The following is a 25,232-nucleotide window of genomic DNA, read 5'->3' as shown; positions in this document are numbered from 1 at the left end:
ACTATTTCACTCTTTAACCACCTTCATCAGAGATGCAGGTTAGCCGGGGCAGTGATGGAAGGATGTCTTTTAGCTGTTAATGTCATAATGTAGCCATCTTACATTTTATGGGCACCCTACATTTTCAAATAATGCCTATTTTCACATCTTTGGAACCTAACCATGTCAATAAGTTATGCATGGATATATTAAATGAATTCATTTATGTAAAGAATCTAGAACAGAACATAGTAAGAGTGATATAATGCCAAGTTACAGCAACCCTATAGAATGGAGTGCAACTACCCGAGAGAGAGTCCAAGGCTATATACTCTTTATGGAAGCAGACTCCAATACCCTTCTCCCACAGAGTGAGTGCTGGGTGAGAATCACTGAAGTGTCCGTGCACTGTTGGGGATGCTTATTAGTTGTAATATAAAGTTCAATCAATATTTGTGAGAGGAAGAAAGTAACAAAATAATAGATCTTGGGTCTCTTCCACTTTTCTAGATTTAAGATCATCTCTAAAATGTTTCATCCATAATACTTTCCCCTCTTAACACTGAAGAAAGAAGTATCTGTTCTTTTAAAATAATATATTTGTACAGTGAGAATTCAGGGGAAAAGATGTCTAAGAAAACAATGAAAAATAAGACAGAATCTATACCCAAGTCAAATGAATTATATATTCCCTATTTAACCAAAAGACTCTGAAACCATCTTCCCATTCCTTTTTCAGCTGCCTGAGAAAGGAATGCCTTTGCTTACAGTATTCAGTAGCAAGCCACATTCATCCAGTTAACATAAAGCCACATTTTGCACGCCAGCACGTCAGAGAAGTGTGGTATATAAGGGCCTTGGCACATTGATTATGTTTAATCGTCAGGTTTCTTTATTTTTGTTTGGAATTTATCTCTTTTTCCTCCTCAGAAAATGATGCGGTCATCCGTTTTCCACATGTTTATCCTGAGCATGGTGACTGTGGACGTGATTGTCGCTGCTAGCAACTATTACAAGGGAGAGAACTTCAGAAGGCAATATGATGAATTCTATCTTGCCGAGGTAAGCCATTCCCTAGAGGTTGCTTGTCAAGGAAAAGTGAAGCCCTTCTTTACACGTGAAAATACATTTTTATTTGTTAACTACTTGACCGAAAGCAAAGATGATTATAGCTTTTAAGTTTCCCTGGTCACTGCGTTGCCTGATTCCTTCCCCAGCACTGGTGATTTAAGGAATACCTATTTAAGGTAAAGTTCCTGTTACCAAGGTAATCCTGGTTCTGCAGGTCTTGTATCCATAATTGTACTGTTTTATCTCCACCTCTCATTTTCTCTTTATTCTCATATTTCATAAGCCTATTTCCCACCAAGTGTAACCAAGCACACATTCAGAAGATTATAAATAATTTGGTGAGTTCAACAGCACCAAGGGCAGGGCTGGTGGTAAATTTTGAACAGATAAGATGAGAGACTTCAAAAGTTTCATGGGATATTATGAAAAAATATATATTATGAAAACTATGTGTATGTTTAAAAATGTGTATTATGAAAAAAAATGAATTGATTTTAAAAATATATCAGCACCGACATCAACTACTACTAACTTGTTATAACATGTCTAAACAGTACCTAGTTTGAGGCACCGAGAAGGATAAGACATCAGATTGAAAAGAAGCCCTTTGAAAGAAACATGAATTCTGCTAAAACAGAAGAACAAGCATCATTTTTAGTGAAGTTTGCATGAAAGATTAGTGGAATTCTTAATGCTTTTGAAAAGTTTGAACAAATAAATAAAATAAAATAAATCAGCAGTTAACAAATGGATCGCTCATTTTAAGGAAGGACCAGACATGCTGGAAGATGAAGTCTGCAGCCGCAGACGGCCACTTGGATCTGTGGGCATTAATCTTTCTTTTTCTTTTTTTAAATCGTTTCATTAGGGGCTCATACAACTCTTATCACAATCCATACACACATCAATTGTGTAAAGCGCATTTGTACATTCATTGCCCTCATCATTCTCAAAACATTTGCTCTCCACTTAAGCCCCCGGCATTAGGTCCTCATTTTCCCCCTCCCTCCCCACTCCCCCCTCCCTCATGAGCCCTTGATAGTTTATAAATTGTTATTTTGTCATATCTTGCCCTGTCCAACATCTCCCTTCACCCACTTTTCTGTTGTCTGTCCCCCAGGGAGGAGGTCACATTTAGTTCCTTGTAATCGGCTCCCTCTTTCCTACCCACTTTCCCTCTACCATCCTAGTATCACCACTCACACCACTGGTCCTGTAGGGATCATCCGCCCTGGATTCCCTGTATTTCCAGTTCCTATCTGTACCAGTGTACATCCTCTGGTCTAGCCAGACTTGCAAGTTAGAATTCATATCATGATAGTGGGAGCGGGGAGGAAACATTTAGGAACTAGAGAAAAGTTGTATTTTTCATCTTTGCTACATCGCCCACTGACTGGCTCATCTCCTCCCGAGACCCCTCTGCAAGGGGGTCTCCAGTGGCCTGCTAATGGGCTTTGGGTCTCCACTCCGCACTCCCCCCATCATTCACTATGGTAAGATTTTTTGTTCTGATGATGCCTTGTACCTGATCCCTTCGACACCTTGTGGTTGCATAGGCTGGCATGCTTCTTCCATCTGGGCTTTGTTGCTTCTGAGCTCGATGGCCGCTTGATTACCTTCAATCCTTTAAGACCCCAGACGCTATACTTTTTGATAGCCGGGCACCATCAGCTTTCTTTGCCACATTTGCTTATGCACCCATTAGTCTTCAGTGATCCCTTCGACACCTCGTGATCACACAGGCTGATATGTTCTTCCATGTGAGCTTTGTTGCTTCTGAGCTAGATGGGCACTTGTTTACCTTCAAGCTTTTAAGACCCCCAGATGCTATATCTTTTGATATTAATCTTATCTGTGTCCTAATTAAAGAAGGATTCACTTTTAATCTTATCCATGTCCTGATTAAAGAAACAGAAACAATACCCAATGCACTGCTGTTTCCTTTAGGTACCATGGAGCCCAACCACCCAATGTAAAACAGCAGGAAACACCACCAGCTTCTGGACCCTCCTAATCATTGTTTCACTGTCGTACTTGAAGCCACGGTGTCAATCATCTTGCTGAAGGTCTTGCTCTTTCTGCTCATCCTATACTTTCCCAAGCTTTTTCCTGGGACTGGACTCTCCTGTTGGCATGTTCAGAATGCACAAGACTAACGCTCACCTCCTTGCTGCTTAGGCACATTCTGGCTGAACTTCATTCAAGACAGATTCCATTTGTTCTGCTGGCAGTCCGTGTTATTTTCAATATTTTTTTACCAGCACCGTAATCCAAAGGCATCAGTCGTTTGGATTTCCTTATTCATTTCCCAGCTTTTACGTGCATATGAACCTATTGAAAATACTATCACTTGGGTCAGGAGCATCTTAATCTTCAGAGCGAGATGAAGCAAGGACTTGATTCTTATTTCTTGCTCAGCCTTCACATACACAGGAAGCTATTGAAAACACCACGTGGGTCTGCACCTTAGTCTTACAGCACATCAAGCAAGGGCTCTTCAGCACTTTAAGAAGTTATATGTACCAGATTTTCACAACATAATATTTGACTTTTTGTTTTTTAAAAACTATTTTTATTGGCATATCCTTCACATATCATAAAATTTAATTGCTTGACCATATTAAGAATATTTATACAATCACCACCACAATAAATTTCAGAACATTTTTTTTCTCCTACTTGTAGTTAGTGCCCCATTTCCCTACGTTGTCCCCTGCCATGCCCCGGGGCAATGATCAGCTGTCTCTACATATCTACCTATCCTGACTTCATATACAGAAAATCATACAAAACATAAAAAATAAACCCACGACTGACAAAACACGGAAAACCCTGAATCAAGACGAAAGTAAATATACAATTGAAGCAACTTTTACAATGAATCAAAAGGGAGATCCACTGATACATTTTAACCTCACTATGTCTGTCAATGGACTTTGCAATGCTCTCTGTCTGATAGCAACGCTATTCACATCCCTTGATTAGAGTCAGCCGGGATTCACTGGTGACTTAATCCACGTGGGGACCCTGCAAATGGATTTTGGCCTTCTACCGTCATCTATAGCCTTCTGTAGCTTGAATGTTAACAATTTAAGCTCTGATACCATCCCCACCTTTAAATATGGACTTTATTACTTAGGATTCCTGGATCACACTTGCTTGTGTGCTTCTTCCATGTGGGCTTAGTTGACACCTCAGTTAGGTGGTTGCTTGTTTGAAGACAAGCCTTTAAGTCCCCGGATGCTATTCTTTCTAATAGCCAGGCACCATCATGTTTCTTAACCACACTTTCAGTGATCTCTTTATGAGGGTGAGCATTGAGCAAATCCATGCCATTAGAACTAATTGTTTTTCTATTAGGGGTAGAATTAAACATGACCCCCAAATCCATTCATATACTTGGTTTTCTATATGTCTCTGACTCATTATAGAGACATCATTATCATTTTATAATAAAATAATCATTTAAATTATAAATCACCTCCCTGGAGCATACAGTACTTCTATTGATAGTGTCCTTAATTAGCCAATGGGATAGAATTTAAAATGCTGTTGAGAAAGGGAAATTAGACAAGTATAAGTTGGTGTCCGACCACAATACGTGGATTGTCAACTTGTATAAATTAAACTCGTAAGTGACTGGACACTGTACTAACAATGGGGGTTGGTGGTAGGGCAACACTCTCAAGAACTCTCACTCACAAAGGAAGAACTATGTCTACCAGATTAATATTGGCAATAAGAAATCAAAGAGGACATTAAAACAGTTAAGTATATGGTAGTCCAGGTCACTATTCATTGAGCACCCTCAAAGCCAGAGATCAGAACAAAAGTCCAGTGACCTCCAATCTCAGACGTTTGAGAAAGCAGCCATCTGCTTCTTCTCACACTAGGGCTTTTTCCATTTGCTATCTGGGCTGCTACTTCGTGACCATGGCTTATGGATCCAAGTAAAATGATACCCTTGATAATTTTAATCTTCTTTTCATTTACCATCCTGTTTTCTATTGTTTTAATTGTATGAATTTTAGTCTTTACATTGAATTGCAAGCCATGCTAAAGATTGCTGTCTTTGATTTTCATTAGCAAGCTCTTCAAATGCTCCCTGCTTTCAGTAAGCAGGGTTGTGCCATCTGCATACTGAGTTGTCAGTGAGCCTTCCTCAGATCTGAATGCTGCGGTCTTCTTCATGGAGTCCAACTTCGTAGGTGATTTGCTCAGCCTACCGACTGAGTTGAGGTTAGGTGGCTTCCTGTCAGTTTCAACTCCTAGCCGTCCTGTGTCAACAGAATGAAACACCAGCTGGTGCTCGCCCTCTCGGAAATGCTGCTGGAGCTCATTGCTGCAGCCACTGTGTCAGTTCCTCCCGTCCAGGGCCTTCGAGTTCACTGGCTTCTACCTTTAAGTCTGCTTAGAGATTAAAAACCTGACACACACATTTCTGGATTTTCAACTAAGCAGCATTCCCTGGTTCTGTTTGTACAACAACCTCTCGATCTCGGTAAGCATTTCATATAAGCAAATTAAGTGTTCTGGAATTCCCATACTTCTCAATGTTATCTAGATGTTTTTATCATCCACATAGTCGAATGTCTTACGTTGTCAATAAGGTGATGGGTAAATCCTTATCACTATTTCTTTTGTTTCTCTCATAGCATTATAGTTACAAATAAGAGAGTCAAGATTGCAAAGAAGAATTATCCATTATGTGCCCAATGATTGTTCCCTCCTTCACATATAGTTAATAATTTTAATGTACTAAGTAGATATGGTTTCATTCAATTAAACAATCATATTAATATCAGTTTATTCTCAAATTACTTAAGAATCCACAATTTGTTTCACTTGTCTTGATTGATTTTTGGAATTTGAAATTCCAATTGAATTATCCTTTTTCTTTGTTTCAGGAAATTGTACATAATTCAAAGTCATGTGGAAAAGTTTACAAAGATAATTAAGTTTAATCTGGGGACAACAATTTTTTTCTTTAAGAGCCATTAAATATTTTAGGGTTTGAAGGCCATCCACTTTCTCAACTACTTGATCCTATTGTTAGATGGTTACAAATATAGTCAGTTTTGAAAGGTGTTCTATATCTTTTTTTTAATCATTTTATTGGGGACTCATACAATACTTGTCACAATCCATACATACATCAATGTGTCAAGCACATTTGTACATTCGTTGCCCTCATCGTTCTCAGAATATTTGCTCGCCACTTAAGATGTTGTATTTCAATGAAATTTTATTTGTAAAAAGAGGCTGCTGGATGTATCTTGGCTTAAGTTGTATAAATATTATATAAATAGTTACATAAATAGTAGTCATGCCAACTGACAGCATCAGCATCATCATGTATCAAATACATATCTGATAACATTAAAACAATAGTAGCTACACCACTACCGGTTTGGAAAGCCTGTTATGTACTATCCTTTCACCATAATTATTAACAGAAAATATATGCTTATAACAGATGTATTATATTCTACAATATACTATTTTCAAATAATGAATAATAAACCCTGAACATGTATTATTCAAATAATAAATTTCAATATATTCAAATAATGAATAATCTGTATGTGGAACAAATAACCAGAGAAGATAAACTATATGAAGAATTCTTGCTGCACCAGGATTGGAGGAAGGTTCACAAGCAACCTGCAATATGCAGATGTCATTACTTTGCTCACTGAAAGTTAAGAGGGTTCGACACATTTATGAAAGTCAGTCTTCAGATGTATTCCATCACAATATCAAGAAAACAGAAATCCTCACTATGGGACCAACAATAGGACCATCATGATCAATGAATAAAAGATGGAAGTTTTATAAGATTTCATTTGACTTGGATCCACCGTCAGTGCTCGTGGACAGCAGTCAAGAAATCCAACGATATATTGCACTGAATAAAGCTGCTGCACGAGACTTCTTTAATGTGTGAAAGAGCAGAAATGCCACGTGGAGGACTAAGGCGAGCCTGACGCAAGCTATCATCAGTTGTCTCAGATGTGGATGAAAGCTAGGCAATGGATATGGAAGACCAAGGAGCTGATGCCCTTGAGTTACAGTATTGGGGAAGAATATTGGCAATACCATGGACTGCCAGAAGAACAAAATGATCGAACTTGAAAGAAGAACAGTAAGAATGCTCCTTAGAGGAAAGGATGGCAAGACTTTGCCTCGTGTCCTTTGGCCATGTATCTGTGCCACACACACTATCGTCAATGAACAAAAAACGCTCCAGTAGGAGAGACCGGTCCCAGGACAAGGACATCGTACTTGATAAAGGAGCAGGATAGCAAAGGAGAGATGATTTGACACAACAACTGCCTCGTGATAGTTGGGAGGATCGTGCGAACTGGGCAATGTTTTCCTCCGTGTGTAGGGTCCCGATAGGTCAGAGCTGACTCAGTAGCCGCTAACAACTATGTGTTAAATGCTTTGAAGGAATTCATGATCTCATTGAATCCTCAAAACTACTAAAAGAACAGCAATGAATATTTATGGACTCTAATAATACAGTATTTAAGGCAATTGCATTATGTAATATTTTAGAAAGTTTTCTTTTTTAAATAGCTCACAAAAGGCCATGAGTTCCTAGGCAAGTAATTTCTTAATTCTTACATAGTCCAGAATAAATTACTTAGAAAATCTAAAGTAAACCCCTCTCTCCATTTGGAGTCAAATTACAGTCTTTTTTTTTCCCAAGCCTTTAAGCATAAATTAAATGGCTTAAGTTTTCAAGTTGGGACTTGTTTTTTCCTTTGAATTAATGAATTGAAATTTACAATTAATTAAGAAGCAGAAAAAGTCTTTATTTCTATGTCATACATAATATAAAGAATTTAAGATGATTTTATATGAGTTTTTATTTTGATCTAAGATCATATAATATTAATATTCATAGAAAATTATGTTTATAACAGACTTCATCTATTTCATTATATTCTGTTTTTCTAATAATTAACAATAAAGCTTGAATTCCTGATTCCATAAAAATATGAATATTTTAAATATCAAAACAGTATCATGTACAGATTACAATTTTAATTCTTTGAAGGCAAAATCTTTGAAGGTATTCACAAATTAGTGGGAGAAACACGACAATGAAGCCAGCAATTCAAACATAAGGTACAGCTGTTTTGTAGGCCAAAGTCAATTCTCTTGGTCTTCTAGGGTATTGTCCCCAGACATTCTCTTTGGTTCCAATGGTTTTAACCAGTATACTGAGCTCAGCTCCTCTTCCCAACCCATGGTAGTACGTTTCAGAACGTTTCATGGCACAGGCCCGTAAACCAGCGGTTCTCAACCTGTGGGTCACAACACCTATGGTCGGTTGGAGGACCCTTTCACAGGGGTCGCCCGATTGGTAACAATAGCAAAATTACAGTTATGAAGTAGCAACAAAAATAATTTTCTGCTTGGGAGGTCACCACAACATGAGGAACTGTATTAAAGGGACGTGGCATTAGGAAGGTTGAGAACCACTGCACGTGACTGCAAACTTGCCAGTTTGATCCCACCCATGATCTTGGAGGGAGAAAGACATTATCTGAGTATGATTCTGAATGAGTTTTTTCATGAAAATGTATGGCTATCAATTGACTTAGCCATGATGTTTCAATGAATTTAAGAGAAAAACGATTCCCCCAAACACTGTCTGTCTCAACACATCACATCTTTGTCAAAATTGAATTCCTGATTCCAAATGAGCTTTAAAGTCATTACCTACTGCAGTTATAGAACTAAAATATTTATAAAACAATCTTGTCAGAAGTTGTAAGAATCATAATCTTCCCAAGGCACTAATTCTTACAGAGCACCTATACCTTAAGTGAATTAATGATTCACCCAAAAGGGTTGGGTCAAGAGAAAATTTACTGAGTAAATTAATCAAAACAAATGATAATGTAAATATATGCAGTATTGGCTTATTCACCTTTAATAATGGCAATAAAATAAAATAAAATTACTTCTGATTTTTAATTAAGAATAATGATTCGGTAAACATTCTTATTTGAGTTTTTAGACACTTCGGTAAGTTTGTCTCAGGCATATACCTGGACTAGAAACCACGAGGGGATAGAACATAACTTGCCACTTTACCAGTAATGCTAAATTGTACCTCAACATGCTTTTAAAAACTGACATTTGTACTAGGATACGAGCAGTCCCGTTACAGGCTAAATTGTTTACATTGAGAATTTCCGATTACCTGTCAGTCTAATAAAACATATCATTATCATGAAAGTACATATTGTTCAGATTCCCATGGCTGTGTCCCCCTTTATTCACAGTCTCCTGGCTCTGGAGTTCCTCTTCTGAGCATCTGCCCATTCGATTCAGATGCTGCCTATTTTTATGCAGCTTACCTACACTTTCCTTTGCTGACTTGTGTTACATACAGTTCATTACTTTTAATGTTGTAAGATTTAATCATCTATCATTTCTGGTTTGGCACTTTTTGTCCTCTTGCTTCCAAGGTCATTGAAGATATAAATCCTATGATCATATCTAGGAGTTTTAAAGTTATACTTTTCATGTGTTATCCTTGATATATCTGAAATGAGAGTAGGAGTCTAATTTATTTTTTCTTTTGTTCCTATATGTAATCAGTTGGCCCTCTTGCATTACCTGGAAAGCCTATCTTTTGCTCACCATTGTAAGGCTACCTCTGCCATATACTCACACAAGGAATATATCTATATATCTAGATCGATTTATAAAAAACAAACTGACTGCCATCAAATTGGTGCCAACTCATAACAAGCCTATCAGACACAGGGCAGAACTGCCCCTGTGAGTGTCCAAGGCTGTAATTGATTACCGGTAACAGAACGCCCTGTCTTTCTCCCACAGTTGTCTCTAGAAATAGGTGTGTTGGTTTCCTGGACACCTCAGTTTGTAGATCTTTGTGTCTAACCTATAGTTGGCAATATAATGTTTGAAAGACTATTTTTCATAATATTCCTAAGGATCTGATGTCTTGATAACTGGTAAAAGAAGTTTAATGATAGTCATACTCTTCAGATACTTTGGATCTATTCTTGACTTTGCTAGTCTTGCTCCATATGATGAAAGTTAATGAGTTTTACTAATAATATTTCATTTCTATTGAGGCCATCTCTCCAGTGGTATCACAGGGACTGATGTCACTCAATGTGTGAACTAATGGGTCTACCACCACCCCCATGGACCTCGCCTACACCAGACCATACAGAATCCTTAGGAATGACTACTATCAATTTGAATCACAAAAGAGATGTGATAGAGCTGTAAATTGCTTAAATATGATATTTCTTGGATTATGTGAATACCTCAACAAAATTGATCGATAGTGTCTTTTTGTATTGAATCCCATTATTAGTTAGAACATTATTCACAACTGAGGGGAAACATTTTCTTTTGCCTTGTGTCTTTCCTTTCATTAAGACTTCCGTCTGTAAAAAGTTATTGATATAATTTCACAAATACTAATTACCATAAGGTTATCACTAAAACACCCAGAAAATGTGATAAAATTAAAAAGCTATAAAAATGCCAGCCACACCAAAAATAACAGCTTGTGCTCACAGCACTTGCAAACAAAACACCATGTCACTAAGTATCATGACGATTCTGACTAGAATGAATAAGGAGATTCAAAAAGTAAATAATCATGGAGTTTAGCCTCATAGACATATTAATATGTGTAAACCTGGCTTACAAAAGTCGTTTGGGGCTAGGATAGCTACCTGAAGAATTATAAAATAATGTGTGTTAAAGTTCTGCCCTCTTGCCTTAACTGGAAAGTCTTTTATCGCACAGTTGTAGGGACACCTCTGCCACAGACTCATACCAGGCAGATGTCTGTGGATCCGTATCTAGATCTCTCTCTAAGAACCAGACAGCCTTTTCCATGCCCCTCCTCCAGCAGGGCACTTTGCAGCAATACCCTCCAAGTGCCACCACGGCATCTTTTTTCTAATATTCAGATCTTCTTTAATGTTTTATAATTCCTCTTTTTTCTTCGAAGGCTATGAAGTTGTAACAGAAGGGCTTTCATGATGTACAGACTCCTTGTACCATTTTCACAAGAAGCTGTCTTTTCTAGAAAAGTCATCTCTGTCCTCTTCCAAAGCCACTTAACTTTATGCTATTTGTGAAAATGAAATTAAGTCAAAGAGTCATTTATTTTAGATCCAACAAAATCTAACACTCTCTCTGAGTTCATTAATCACAAGAAATTACCAAATTAAGACTGTAACTCATCTTGCCATAGCAGCAGTCTTTGACACTATCATTAATTTAATTTCACTTTCTGGGAACTTTAATTAAAGAGGCTTTCTTTTTAAATACTTTTTTTTTTGAGTTTATAAAAGATCAGGGCTGTCTTGTTAGGTTAAAAAAAAAGAAAAAGAAGGATAGTTTGCACTGTTTAACTATCCACTTCAAAAGTCTGTTCCTAATTCCATAGACTTCTGATGGCGCTCTGCAGAAGATGAGGTGAACGACAAATACATGTAGAATGATACACATACACATTTATTTTGGGATTGCTGGGTAGGAGTTTGATTTAGCAAATTCCCAACCAACCTTACTGCCAGCGAGTCGGCTCCTGCTCACAGCAAGACGAGAGCGCAGCAAAGAACCGCGCTGTGCATTGTGGGAACAGAAGGCTCCCTCTTTCACCGGCATTGCCTGACTAGAATGTCAGAGAAGCTTCGTCCTCTCATCGACTTCTGTGACAAATAGAGGTTCCTCAGAGGAAGAAAAACATTTGAACATATGATCCAAGCTTTGTATTGCCGTCTTTGCCCTTGGCTTTCAAAGAAGCATAATGGACGTTAATGAGGAACATTTTGTTTTCATACACCAGCCTGAAACCACCACCTCATTTATGATGTGTATGATCTGTAAATGTTCAGGCATTATTCATTTAATGAAAAGGACTGAGTGATTCACATTGTTCCATTTCCCATTCTGTTGTTTTTCTACTGAAATTCGGCTATCTTATTGTTTTCTACCTGCTGGCCTCAGAAATTCAGTGCCAAATGCTTTTGGAAGATAATTATTTTAAATTAATTTTTCTTGCACTTAGGTGAAATAAGCCTATTTCAAACCATTGTGCTGTCCTGAGATCCAATGTAGCACTGTATGGAATACTGGTCATCCCTATTCCATTATTGATCACGTTCTTGAGGAAAAGATGCTTTCTTATAGCACATAATAAATCTGCATTGGTAGGAAGTGAAAATTTGAAGGAAGAAAACTTTTTAAATCTTAAAGAATTCATAGATCTCTTGAGAAGATCTGGTATAGTGATATCAAATCAGGTATATCTACAAAACCTGAATTATCAAGGTGGGGCCTAGAAGGGAAAACCACTTCCATAAGAGTTGCTTTTTACTATTTAAAATGAAGTTTACTATTTGGGTATATAAATAGTATAAGCAGTATGGGAGTATATAGGCATATATACAATATATCTGTGGTATTAAAATTCCACATGGAGAGAAATTAAGAAAGAAAGATTTTAGAGGTTCATTTGAGTGATAGTAATGTTTTTTCTGGTAACCTCAATTTTGAAAAATGATAAAAAGATAAAAATGTTTTGTTTATTTCTATATGGTTTCCAAGTTTATTTCCAAGAAATGGGATAAAGTATTTCTAACTCTTTTAAAATGTTGCTTTAAGTATTACAAAGATACATTTCAACTTCAAGTACTCACAGCTGGAGTTTTGTACTGAGATGGCATGAGACAGAGGAAGGGAAACCATCCCTGGTAGAGAGTCTGCAGATCGAAGAGCCTGGAAATGGGCTGCTCCAGATGAGGAAGTGCCCAGCTCCCCAAGCCACAAGACCGACAGACTGGGATTTACAGGAAGCACTATTTGTACTTGTGATCAGGTGTTTATGGTGGGAAGTTCTTCCAAACACAGTGGCTCCTCATTATGCTTGGATTTGGTAATTGCTAAAAATATTTCAAGCACTTTTATGGTCGGTTCACACCACACGCATGCACACACACACACACAGAAAGCTGAGAAATGCACAGCTGAAATTTAAGCAAGAATAGGTCATAAAATTTTTTTAAAAACCATTTGCCTTCAGTTGGTTTGAACTCATGGCCGTGCATCAGGGTAGACTTTTTGACCATCGAGTTTCAGTGGCTGATTTGTCAGATGCAGCTCATCAGACCTTTTTTCCCAAGTGCCCATGAGTTAACAATCAAGCACGATCAGCACTTGGCCCATCTCACTACTCCACATAGCAATCACCTTTCACTCAGCCTGTTAATGCCAGGGTGTTCACACATCTGCTGCCATGCCCCTGAAAGCTCTGCCACCAGAATTTCACATACCAGCAGGGCACACATTCCAATAGAGTGTCAAGACTAAGTCTAGGAAGGAGGGCATGATGCGCTCCTTCCAAAAATTAGCCAATAATACCATACAGCTTACAACAGAATATTGTCAAATTTCTACTGGAAGGTGAGTCCCTGGGTTAGAAGGTACTCAGCACACACAGTGGTTGTAGCAATGCACCTGAGTGTGCAACGCTCATGAAGATGGCCCAGGGCTGTCCAATGTTGTCTTCCGGTGCCCACTCAGAGCCACCCCAATGGCAATGAACAACAAGAAGAAAGAATGATACGAATTGACTCTAAATTCTGCGCACAACCCAGCAGCCTTATTTCTATAAGGCAAGCTTTTGCCTGTGGAGTTTGGAGCCCTTCCCCGCCCCCCATGGAAAAGGGTTTACTACAAGCTTGCCTCCTCATTGCTGAATCATTTGAACACTTAAATACTCTGAATTTAAATGCTATGCTAAGCCCCCTAACCAACATTAAAATAATTGATAATCATTTAGACTAATTTAATTTGCCTAAACCCCTCTGTTATCTCCTGGCATAGTTTTTCCTGTGCCAGAATAAATCCTAGTTTTAAACATCGTAGACATTGTTTTAAATTCATGCTCTTGGTGGTGCTGTGGTCAAGCACTTGGCCTCTAAGCAAAAAGGAGTAGGTACCCACCCACCCACCAGCCACTCTGCAGGAAGATGGGGTGGTCTGCTTCCATGGAGATCGCAGTCTTTGAAACTGTGCAGCAGTAGCGCTTTGTCCTGTGGGGATAAGAATGATGAGGAATTCCAGCACCTAACCCACAACACTGCAACAATATTTTTTTCTTAAAATGTTATCACTCTTGAGTCAGTAGTACCTTTGGAGCATTAAAATGCTTGCTTATAAACATTAACAAATTGTGTCAAAAGTGAGGTATGCGATCCCAGGAAATCCTGCAATAAAGAATGCTAATAGGAAAATCAATATGAATATAGATCCTTATGTGTAATTGCATAATAGTTAGCTAAGTCATATTAGCCTAGTAGCATCCGTGTAAAGCATGCCATTTTTTTCCAGAAAGCAAATAATAATACAAATGCTTCCAACTGTGAATTTCACTATGAATTAGTATCAGTTAAAAAATAACAAATGCAAAGTTAATATGATCAGTGATTGGGTTTACATAACATTAACTGGGCAATCATCTGACTCTATGCCTGGAATATAGCAATATCAGTTTTCTACCTAGGAAAGACAAAGTGCAAAAACAAACTCATGGCATTGAGTCAAATTCCAACTCATAACAATCTTATAGGATAGGGAGAGCTGGGCCTGTACATTTCCAAGATGAACACTTTTTCCAGGAGTAGAAAACAAAGGTCGTGTTTAACTAAATTACCATTCTTTGGTTTAAAATGAAAGCCTTAATCTGAAAATAGACTTTACAGGAGAGGTAAGGTGTGGCTTTGCTGCCTAGCCCCTCTGCTAATGGGATAGCTCCATCAGGCGGAGCCTCCAAAGTGAGTCTGAGTTTCCGTTTCTCTTAAGTGTGCCAAGAACTCTGGAGTAGAGAATAAAAATGTATAGCAAAGCCTGGGCTGAGATGCTTGTGATAGAAAAGAAACTGTCGGGGGGAAAAAGTCCCCTCCTCCGCCGGCCAAGCTGTGTGCCATGGAGGACGAGTTCATGTGCGGCGATGAGGAGGACGTGACCTGGAATACTCTGAAGAGAGTTGCTCTGAACCAAATGTGGGTTTGGAAAAGCAGGACGACCCTTCCAAAACATTCAAAGATGACCCCAAAGCAGCGTTAGGCAGTCTCCAAGAGTTTGGAACTTGCAGGTGAAAAAGGAAAATGGGGATTTAAAGCACTGAAACAAACGATCGAGATTAACCTCACATTGACAATTTTTCCAGAAATGATGAACAGATATAAACAACTATGGACCTATATTCAGAGTGCAGTCAAAAAAAAGTCGATTAATTCTATCCTTGATTCTATCTCCACTTCTAAACAGGATTCTGATTTTTTATGTCAGATGGAGCTGCAGGAATTCTATGAAACAGCACTGGAAACTTCGGAAGATGCTAAGAACGATAGACTATGCTTTAAGACAAGCACAAAGCTTGGAAAATTATATTTAGAGCAAGAAGAATATGGAAAGCTTCAAAAACATGTACGCCAACTACACCCATCCTGCCAAACTGACGCTGGTGAAAATGACCTGAGAAAAAGGTACACTGTTATTAGGAAGATACACTTTGGAAATTCAAAGGTACACAGCGCAGAAGAGTAACAGAAACCTTAAAGCACTCTATGAATACTCACTTCACATCAAGTCTGCCATCCCTCATCCACCATTCATGGGAGTCATCAGAGGATGTGGAGGTAAAAGGCACTTGCGAGAAGGTGAATTTGAAAAGGCACACACTGATTTTTTTTTTGAAGCCTTCAAGAATTGTAATGAATCAGTAAGTCCCAGATGAACCACTTGCTTAAAATATTTGGACTTGGCAAATATGCTAATGAAATTGAGAATAAATCCATTTGACTCCCAGGAAGCCAAGCCGTACAAAAATGATCCATAAATTCTAGTAATGACAAATTTAGTAAATGCCTATCAGAATGATAACATTACTGAATTTGAAAAGATTCTAAACACAAATCGCAGCAACATCATGGATGACCCTTTCATAAGAGCACACATTGAAGAGCTTTTGTGAAACATCAGAACACAAGGGCTCATAAAATTAATAACGCCTTACACAAGAATACATGTTCCTTTTATCTCTAAGGCATTAAGCATAAAGGTAGCTGACGTGGAGAGCTCGCTGGTGCAGTGCATATTGGATAACACGATTCGTGGCCGCATTGATCAAGTCAACCAGCTCCTGGATCGTCAGAAGAGGGGTGGTGCATGATATCCGGCATTCAATAAATGGACCAAGCAACTAAATTCACCCAACCAGACTGTAGTCAGTAAACTGGCTTCACAGAGAGCAAGCCTTTACAGACATACTTATGGCAACAGTACAGAGATGTAATCCTTTAAAAAAAAACAAGAAAAAACTGGGAATGGCAAAACTACTGTCGGTTGATGTGTCCTGAAAATTATTGGAGTTATGACAGAAGTGCTTTTTTGATCAACTGGTTTGTGTTTTGCTGCTGCATTTAACCCAAGAAAAACAGCTTTAATCTCCAGAAGAAAACCAAAATGCCATGGGATTTATGCTGCATTGACATCTTGCCCTAAATACACAACATCATAGTAATTTGTCCTGGGCAACATGACCAGAGAAAAGATTTTTTTGTCATGATTTTAAAAATACTGACACGCTACTGTTGGTTAAATTAAAAGATGTTTTAAAGAAATAATAACAAAATAAAACATGTTTTACCTGCAGAAATTCTCTCACAGATAACCTGCAATAGCTTGAACTGCATACCCCTTTGAACACTAACTTTTCTCATGTAGAAATTAAAATGTCTGCTGCATTTTGCAAAATTTCAATTCTCCAAAAATGTGCCCACATATTTCTCTACCTTCAGTGTAGTAAAGGTATAGACGAAACCCCATAATTATAGTGGCATATTGTTACTTAGGTTTCAAGCAGCGAAATAAACAGTGCAGCTTAGGAAAAAGAAAAGAAATTGTACCTGTTAAGGACTAGCAGCAAAGACTAGGGGCTCCCTTATCCTGGGAGCCACTGCTTACCAAAGCCAAACTCATTGTCATGGAGCCCATTCTGATGCTATTGAGCAGGGTAGAACTGTCTCTGTGGGATTCTGAGACTGTCACTCTTTATGGGAGTAGAAAGCCTTGTCTGTCCCCCACAGAGTTATGATGTAGGAGGCAGAAATAACTTAAGCTCCTTGCAAACGAGTTATCCCTGACAGTCTGTTATTGTGGTCTGAGGGTCTTACAGGATCCTACTGAGCTCAATGAACAAGGAAGGGAACCTCGCTGGAGGTTGAAGTATTTCTAGGTCTAGGGTTGAGAGAGGACTCTGCTTCTGACCAGAGCCTGTGTTTCTGCTGCTTAGCAAAGGGGCTGTGTCTTGAAAGTCCATTTGCCACAAGAAAATCACGGTGCCCTCTGTTGCCCCTCATTTTCCACTGCTCCAGAGAGCATCCTGTGGTAGGTGCCTTTGTGTTGGTTATAACTCATAACGTCTGCATACGTAAGTCAGTGCCGCATTGCCCAGCCTTGTGTCATTCTCGCAACTACCCACTGCCATCGAGCAGTTCCAACTCAGAGCAATCCGATGGAAGGTTCCTAAGACTGTAAATCTTTAGAGGACTAGGCAGTCTCCTCTTTCTCCAGCAGAGAGGCTAGTGGGTTTGAACCACTGATATCAAGGTTAGAATTCCAGCACCACTCGGGCTCCATATTTGGACAGCAGTGGTTATAGCTGCCCTCAATGTTGAAGCTGCATGGTCAATCCATTTCATTGAAGAGCTTGTTTTTTTGCTGACCCTCTAACATTTCTAAGTATGATGTCCTCAGGGCATTGGTCCCTCCTGATAGCATGTCCAAAGCATAGGTGACAGTCTCATGATCCTGCTACTGAGGAGTATTCTACCTGGTTTTCCTTCAAGGTAGATTAGTTCAGTTTTTCTGGCAGCCCATCGTTAAGTTGATATTTTTCACCAGCCAAGGGACCACATAAAACCAGAAAACATATTTCCATATACAGTCATTGGATTTTTTCTAGCAAAAGGAGATCCGAACCTGAGCAGGGACTTTGAGGATGATTCCCAAAACCATAGTATTCATGCAGTGAACAGTAACTGATAGTTTATATTGTCTTAAATATCTTAAGGGAAAATAACCATGGCACCTAGAAATATTCTGAAGTTTGTATTTTAAGTTTCAGAACATGAGCTGGAGGGGAAAAAGCAAAAAAACCAAAAAGCATGACCATTGTTGAGAAGCTCACATGAATGAGGTGAAGTGTGTGTGGGGGTGGGGAGGAATAACTTGGGGAAATTATAGAGTTTACGAAGAAAAGCAAAAGACACTAAGATAGGTATGGCAGATATTCTTGGGGGAGGGAATGGAAAAAATAGAATACGAGGAATAAATGTGGGAAGAAAATTTCTTGAACTGAAGGAAAAAAACCAAGAAGGAAACACATTTGTAAATTGAGTGTTTACTAAACCTCAGGTAGATTTCAAAAGACTCATTGCTATGCATTTCATGATGACCTTCGAGGTTTCCAGCATTAAGGGGCGAAACACACTTAAAAGACTCTGAATGGGCTTAAGTAATCTATAAAAGTAAGAGAAACACACTACACATCAGAAAACTCATCCACAATATCGGAAAGCATAAGGTGGTAGACAAATATTTGCAGAGAGAAGCCACAAGATACAAGAATTTTGACTCAAGGATATTTAAAGCCAAACACTTACCTGTCTAGGTTAAAAGTGCATCTTAGGTATGCAAGCATTTTGTTTCAGAGAAATATTCCAAAACGGGTGCATCAACCATAAACCGCAATCCAGATGACTAGAAAAGAGGAGAAAGGGAGAGAAAATCAGAGGGCATTGGAGTTAATGAAAATGCCAAATGAAGCCCCTTCTTAAAGGAGAGTATTACAGTTCAAGATACTGGAATCAAAATTGTAAACCAGCTCTACAAAACCATGGTTTAGGGAGAGTAAATGTCTGCGGGAAGTGGAATGATAGACATGTACTATAAAGTTTAGAGTAGCAAGGGGTGGGGGTGGGGAATGAGCATGCAAGTGAATCTGTGGGAGTGTGCACCAATGTTAATGTAATAACAAAGAATAGATTCCTGTGTAGCAGGAATTTAGTTGGTGGATTAGAAAAACAGAGTTTAGCTGTTGTGGTTGGGTACTGTCTGGTCATAGACTGTCCAAACCAACACGAGGAGAGAAGAGATGAACAAAAATTGGACAGGACCTGAAAAGGTCAAAAGCTATAGTAGCAATCACCTGCAGTAAACAAGGAACATAAGAACAAGTGTAGTGCATTCAATGGGAATCCGTTGGATTTTCCAGTGAAAAGTAAAAAAAAAAAGATATTTGAAAGCAAAATCAAATAGTATACCATTTATAGAAAACATTTATGCAAAGTGGTCAAAAAATGTAGCTGAAAAATCGTCTCTCTACAAAATACTTAAAAGTGGCAAAAAATGAAAGAGGTGTTTCACTCAATAGACAAAGATGGCAAAACCACCTTAACTCAAAGGAGCAGAAAAAAGCAGGTATCTGTACCATGTCAACATATGAACAAGCAGAAGTGTGCCCTCAGAGACCTCAGCTGAGACATTGGTTTAAAGGGCCATTGTTATAAGATATTCCATCAAATCCTTTTATGAGAAATGTACTGTAAATAAAGGGCTTGAAAATATAGAGGACACTGATAATTTTTCTGGCAGAATATAAACCACCAAACTGACAGGCAATGAAAGAAACCTATGAGAACAAGATTATAATTTTTTGATATAACATTTACTAAAAGGATTGTGTCCATATAAAACACTGAGCATGGAACTGCAAGAGGAACAAAGTTCTTAAACATGGTAGACATTTCTTATGAAGGCTCCCAGCAACCATTATTCATAATGTTCACTGCGGAAGAAACTCCCTCCTTGAAAATATGAAAGAAATTATGGATTGCTGTTATGACTACGTCATTATTCAGTGTGCTAGTTACAAGTGTCCCATTATAAGTAGGGCACTGATACAATTAGCTGCAACAATAAATCTTGAAATAAATTCTATTTTCATTAGTAATTGTAATATTCACATGTCTATGAACAGGGTACTTTGTAAAAACTATCTGACAATTAAAAGAATCTAGTAAGAAGGATATAGAATATCACTCTAGAAAATTTGAGAATAAACTAAATGTAAATGGTAATAGTCACACACACACACATACAAAGGGATTGTATTTATATTTGTGACTGAGATAGGCCTCAGAAACAAGATTTATAATCAAACAATGAGACCTATATGGGGGAAATTATCTTAACAAATATACAATATAATCCAGGTAAATAAAAAACAGCACACTTCTTAGTATAAAGACTTGATTTTAATCATTTTAAGATCCTATATTGAATATAAATAATATACAAAAGAACCCATTAAGTTTAACATAGACATATGTGACCATATAAAATCCAAAAATTTTATAGAGGTTACAACACAAACTATTGACTAGAGAAAAAATACTTCCAGCATACATACTAGAAAAAGATGAATGTCATTAATATCTAACTCAAGAGCTGATAAGAAAAACAGTACAATAGAAAAGTGTCAAGGTAAGGAATAGATTTTTTATAATTAATTCTAACTGACCAAATACACATATGAATATCTGAGCAACAATTAGTAATTTTATTACATCTGTGGCTGGGACAGATTGGGATAAGATGCATGTTTTTATGTTACTGAAATGCAGGTATTTATTATAACATATTGAAAATAATCTCAATATTTTCCATAATTTTGAACATTAAAAACTATCCATTGTCCCAGAGGTTCCAGCTTTGATCATCTATTTATAGATATAAATGTTATAACAAAATCAGTTCTACTGATAGTATACCAGGTTGGTATTACAGTCTTATTTTTGAAGTAACAAAACTAACCCAGTTGAATCAGTGCACCAGAGGGGGGTGGGGGTTATATTGAATTATGTACTTAATACTATATACAATGTGTTTAGTTTGGTTTATATCTCAACCTAATGAGATGTCTAAGATTGTCCAAAAATGTAAAACTCCAGTAGTATAGAGGTATATAAAGTGTGGATTCATTTCTGTGATTACGTAATGATATGTGTTTGGATGAGGGTGGAGGTGACAGGCATATATGAAGTGTTTAACAGAAAACACTGAGAAAAGTGGGCAAGGGATTGCGTTAGCAATTTCTTTGTGTACTTTGACCTGTTTCACAGTTAAAGTGTATTAAATTCTTTCTTAAGAGGGACATGCCAATTAAAATGTGAAAACATGGGAATCCACAGAAGTGCTAGAATTATGTATAATGCTAATTTTCTCTTCACAGCTAAATTAACCATCTGAAATGCTTTTAATGTTCTATTCCTAAAAAGATTATTGAAACTCTATAGTTTTCTGTATTTTCCAAATGTAACTGGAAGAAACATCCTTCCTCATGGTCCATATTAGCATTAAAAAAATGAGAGCTCCTTTATTACTCTCTTCTTACAAATCATGTGGTAACTTCTCAAAGGGATACGTATGATTTACGTATTGTTGGAAATAATCGAGGCATTCGGCAAAGTAGCGGGTTATAAGAATATGGTAGCAGGATACAAAACTAACAAGCAAAACTCAATTGGATTCCTGTATCCCTGCAAAGAGAGCTACGAAAAACATATCAAAAAAGTAGTACCATTTACAATAGCCACACAAAGATGAAATACTTAGGAATAAACCTAACCAAAGAATCAAAAACTTGAACAAAAAAACTACAGAATACTATTACAAGAAACCAAAAAAGACCTAAATAAATGGAAGAATACCCCTTGATCATGGATAGGAAGTCTTAATTTTGTGAAAACATAAATATTACCGAAAGTAATCTCTAAATATAACACAGTTCAGATCCATATCCCAATTTCATTCTATAAAGAAATGGAAAAACGAATTACTAGATTCATATGCAGAGGGTTGAGACCTAGGGTATGACAAAACTCCTTAAGAAAAAGAACCAGGTAGATGGCCTCACAATATTACAATCAAAAGAAGAACCAGGTAGGAGGTCTCACGAAACATGCTACAGAGCCCAGCACAGTGATAGATACATACACCAATGGATTTGAATAGAAAACTCAGAAGTAAATAAATCCACTTACAGGAGACTGATTTTCAACTAAGTATCAAAAATATCAAATGGACTAGGGACAGCCTCTTCCACAAATGGCATTGGAAAAATTGGATCTCCATGTGCAGAATAATGAAGCAGGACCCATCCCATGTCCCATGCACAAAAACAAAGTCAAGATGGATTACAAAAGACCAAACTCACTGTCATTGAGTCAATTCTAATTCATAGAGACCATATAGGGCAGGGTGGAACTGCCCCTGTGGATTTCTGAGACTGAAACTCTTTATGGGAGTAGAAAGCCTTGTCTATTTCCTGTGGAGCTGCTGGTGGTTTTGAACTGTTGACCTTATGGATAGCAGCCCAGAATGTGACCATCATGCCACCACAGCTCCGCAAGATGGATTAGAGACCTATAATATTATCAAAGAGAAAATTAGGACAAATTTAGGGATCCTAGTACAGGGCATATCCAGACTATCAAGTATAACAAAGGAAGCACATCTAGTGGAAGACAGATTAGATGATTGGGGCTTGCTAAAAATAAAACACTTATGTACATCAAAAAAATGTCATCAAGGGTAAAACAAGAGTCCACCGAATGGGAAAATGCTTTAGCGATGACACAGCAAAGGGTTAAATTACCGAAATCTATAGAATTCTACAGCACTTGAAAATAACAAACGATCCAATTAAAAAGTGGGCGAAAGACATGAACAGACAATTCACAAAAAATGACACTACGTTTATGATCACTAGACACCTGGGAGATGCAAATCAAAGCTCAGATGAAATTTCACCATATACCCACAATAATAGCCCAATTTAAAAACAAACAAACAAACAAACAGAAAATGCTGGAAAACAACAAATACTGGAAAGGATCTGGAGAGACTGGAACTCTTCCATAATACCGGTGGGCATGTAAACAGGTACAACCATTGTGGAGAGTGATATGGCACTACCTGAAACAACTGGAAATAGAAATCCCATATGGCCTAGCAATACCTTTACCGGGAATATACCCCAAAGAAGGAGGAGACAGAACAGGAACAAATGTATGCCCTCAAATGTTCATTGCAGCAAAGTTCACAATAGCAAGAAGCTGGAAACAGTCCAAATACCCATCAGTAGAAGAATGGATAAAGAAATCACAAAAAGACAACTAGTTTACGCGACCAGTACTATAAAAAGAAATACCAACAGAAAGACGGGCCATCTAATCTTGCATTCTGGTTTCCCAGACAATGAGGTAGTGTTCCTGCCTAGTGCTCATGAACCATATATCTCCCCCTTCTTTTGACATCTTAAAAATCACTTCAACAGGAGAATCCTTAAATCAACTGAGGATTGTGTCAGTCCCATGATGTGAGGAGAGGAGAAGACCGATCATTCCTTCCATGTGGCACTATTCTACTTAAAAAAGAAAGGAATTGATACCGGCTCACCGTGACCCTATAGGACAGGAGAGAAGTGCACAAGACTGTACCTCTTTGCAGGAACAGCCTGTCTTTCTGTCTGAGAGACTCTGGGTCTGGAACTGCTGATGTTGAGGAGAGCAGCCCAACACATACTCATGACACTGCCAGGGCTCCTCCCATGGTCACTTCGAGGTAACAGACACTCCTACAAGAGTGACGAGTAAGCTGGCTGGAAACCCAAGGGAAGTGATGAGGTTGGGGGGGGGGGCATATCTGTCTCAGAGAAGGTGATCAGGTGGCTGTCGGTGGACAAACTATGTGGGGCAATTTACCAGAGGGAGAAAAAAAATCTCAAAATTAAATGTTTAGTTCACCAACAGGAGAATAAGCCGAGGATCCTCTCACTAATTGAGCACTTTTGACCAAGTTGTATTCAGTCCTTGGTGATTAAGGCCTTCTGCTAGAAACAGCCAGTACGGTAGACTCTGTCCCTCAGAGCTGCATACCATCCCCCATATACCACACCAAAAGGATCCAATTTAATGGATCCTACCACTGAGAGAACTGAACTTTTAGCAAACCAGTAGCGGATTTAAGGAACGAAATACTCCCATGGGCCTAAGGTTGGTATGACCTGGTGTGAGAAGAAGCAGCAGACTACTTTCTATCCCAACTAGGATACAGAAGTCATTGGACTTTCATTCAAAATTCTTGCCTTGAGGGTGCCCAATAAATGGCAATCTAAGACCACTATATATGTACTATGTTCATACTCGTGTTGCCTTTTTATGACATGGTTAGTCCAATTCTGCCTTCGTGAATGAGCATTATTGAAAGTTTCCCCTCTCTCCGACCCTCATAGTTAGTGTGAAGAATGTCCAGTCATCTGAGTTGTTAGTAAGTACAAATCAGCAATTCATGTAGTTTGGTTTAAAAAAAACTATCTTATACAGGTATACTTTCTTTTTCTCAACAATTGTCTTAAATTCTCTATCACTGGCTAAATGATACCATATACACCATGCAGATATTTTGTTATGGCCTTCAACAAAATAATAGTGATGTTTTTAAAGTAAATCAGGGACATATATAAACCACAGATACATGAATGGATTGGAGGCTCAAACTTAATCCTAGCCCTTATCTAACAAAAATTAGTTCTTGTGACACTGACATACTTAATTCTTGCCCTTATAAAGTGATCACCAAAAATATAGAGGCTATATCAGAAGGTAGTGAAGAAACAGATGGTTCCCGTCTATCGGAAACAATAGAGTCAGGGATCATAATGGCTTGTAATAAAACAAGCAGCCATCTATGTGAGACATCAGTTAAATCCACCTGGAAGAAACACACCAGACTATGTGATCCAAGAATGCTAAATAATAAAACTCACACCCAGAGGAGGGGTGGTAGTAGAGCTTAAATTCTGAAAACCTAGTTTTCAGGAGGCTATAGATGACAACAAAAACCCCAAACCATTCGTAGAGTTTCTCATGTGAATTAAGCCGCTGGTGACTTCCCTCTGCCTACGAACCAGGGATGACAAATGCCTTGTTTTCAGACAGAGGACATCGTAGGATTACTGTAATGTTAGTTATGTG

The 25,232-nt window shown here is 38.1% G+C and overlaps 1 protein-coding gene and 1 pseudogene across 1 annotated transcript in view; both read left to right on the top strand.

Moving 5' to 3' along the window:
• Positions 1–25,232, top strand: part of NALCN (sodium leak channel, non-selective) — a 440,927-nt gene that overhangs the window by 175,975 nt on the left and 239,720 nt on the right. Inside the window, exon 10 of the mRNA XM_045283767.1 lies at positions 910–1,041. Within this exon, the coding sequence (XP_045139702.1) occupies positions 910–1,041 (132 nt within the window). The remainder of the gene's footprint in view (positions 1–909; positions 1,042–25,232) is intronic.
• On the top strand, positions 15,052–16,426 carry LOC105978777 (annotated as a pseudogene).

Source organism: Echinops telfairi, unplaced genomic scaffold, assembly GCF_000313985.2.
Source record: "Echinops telfairi isolate 266 unplaced genomic scaffold, ASM31398v2 ScPeMD7_7467;HRSCAF=8505_0, whole genome shotgun sequence".
Classification (NCBI taxonomy): Eukaryota; Metazoa; Chordata; class Mammalia; order Afrosoricida; family Tenrecidae; genus Echinops; species Echinops telfairi.
This window is presented reverse-complemented; position numbering and strand designations above follow the sequence as displayed.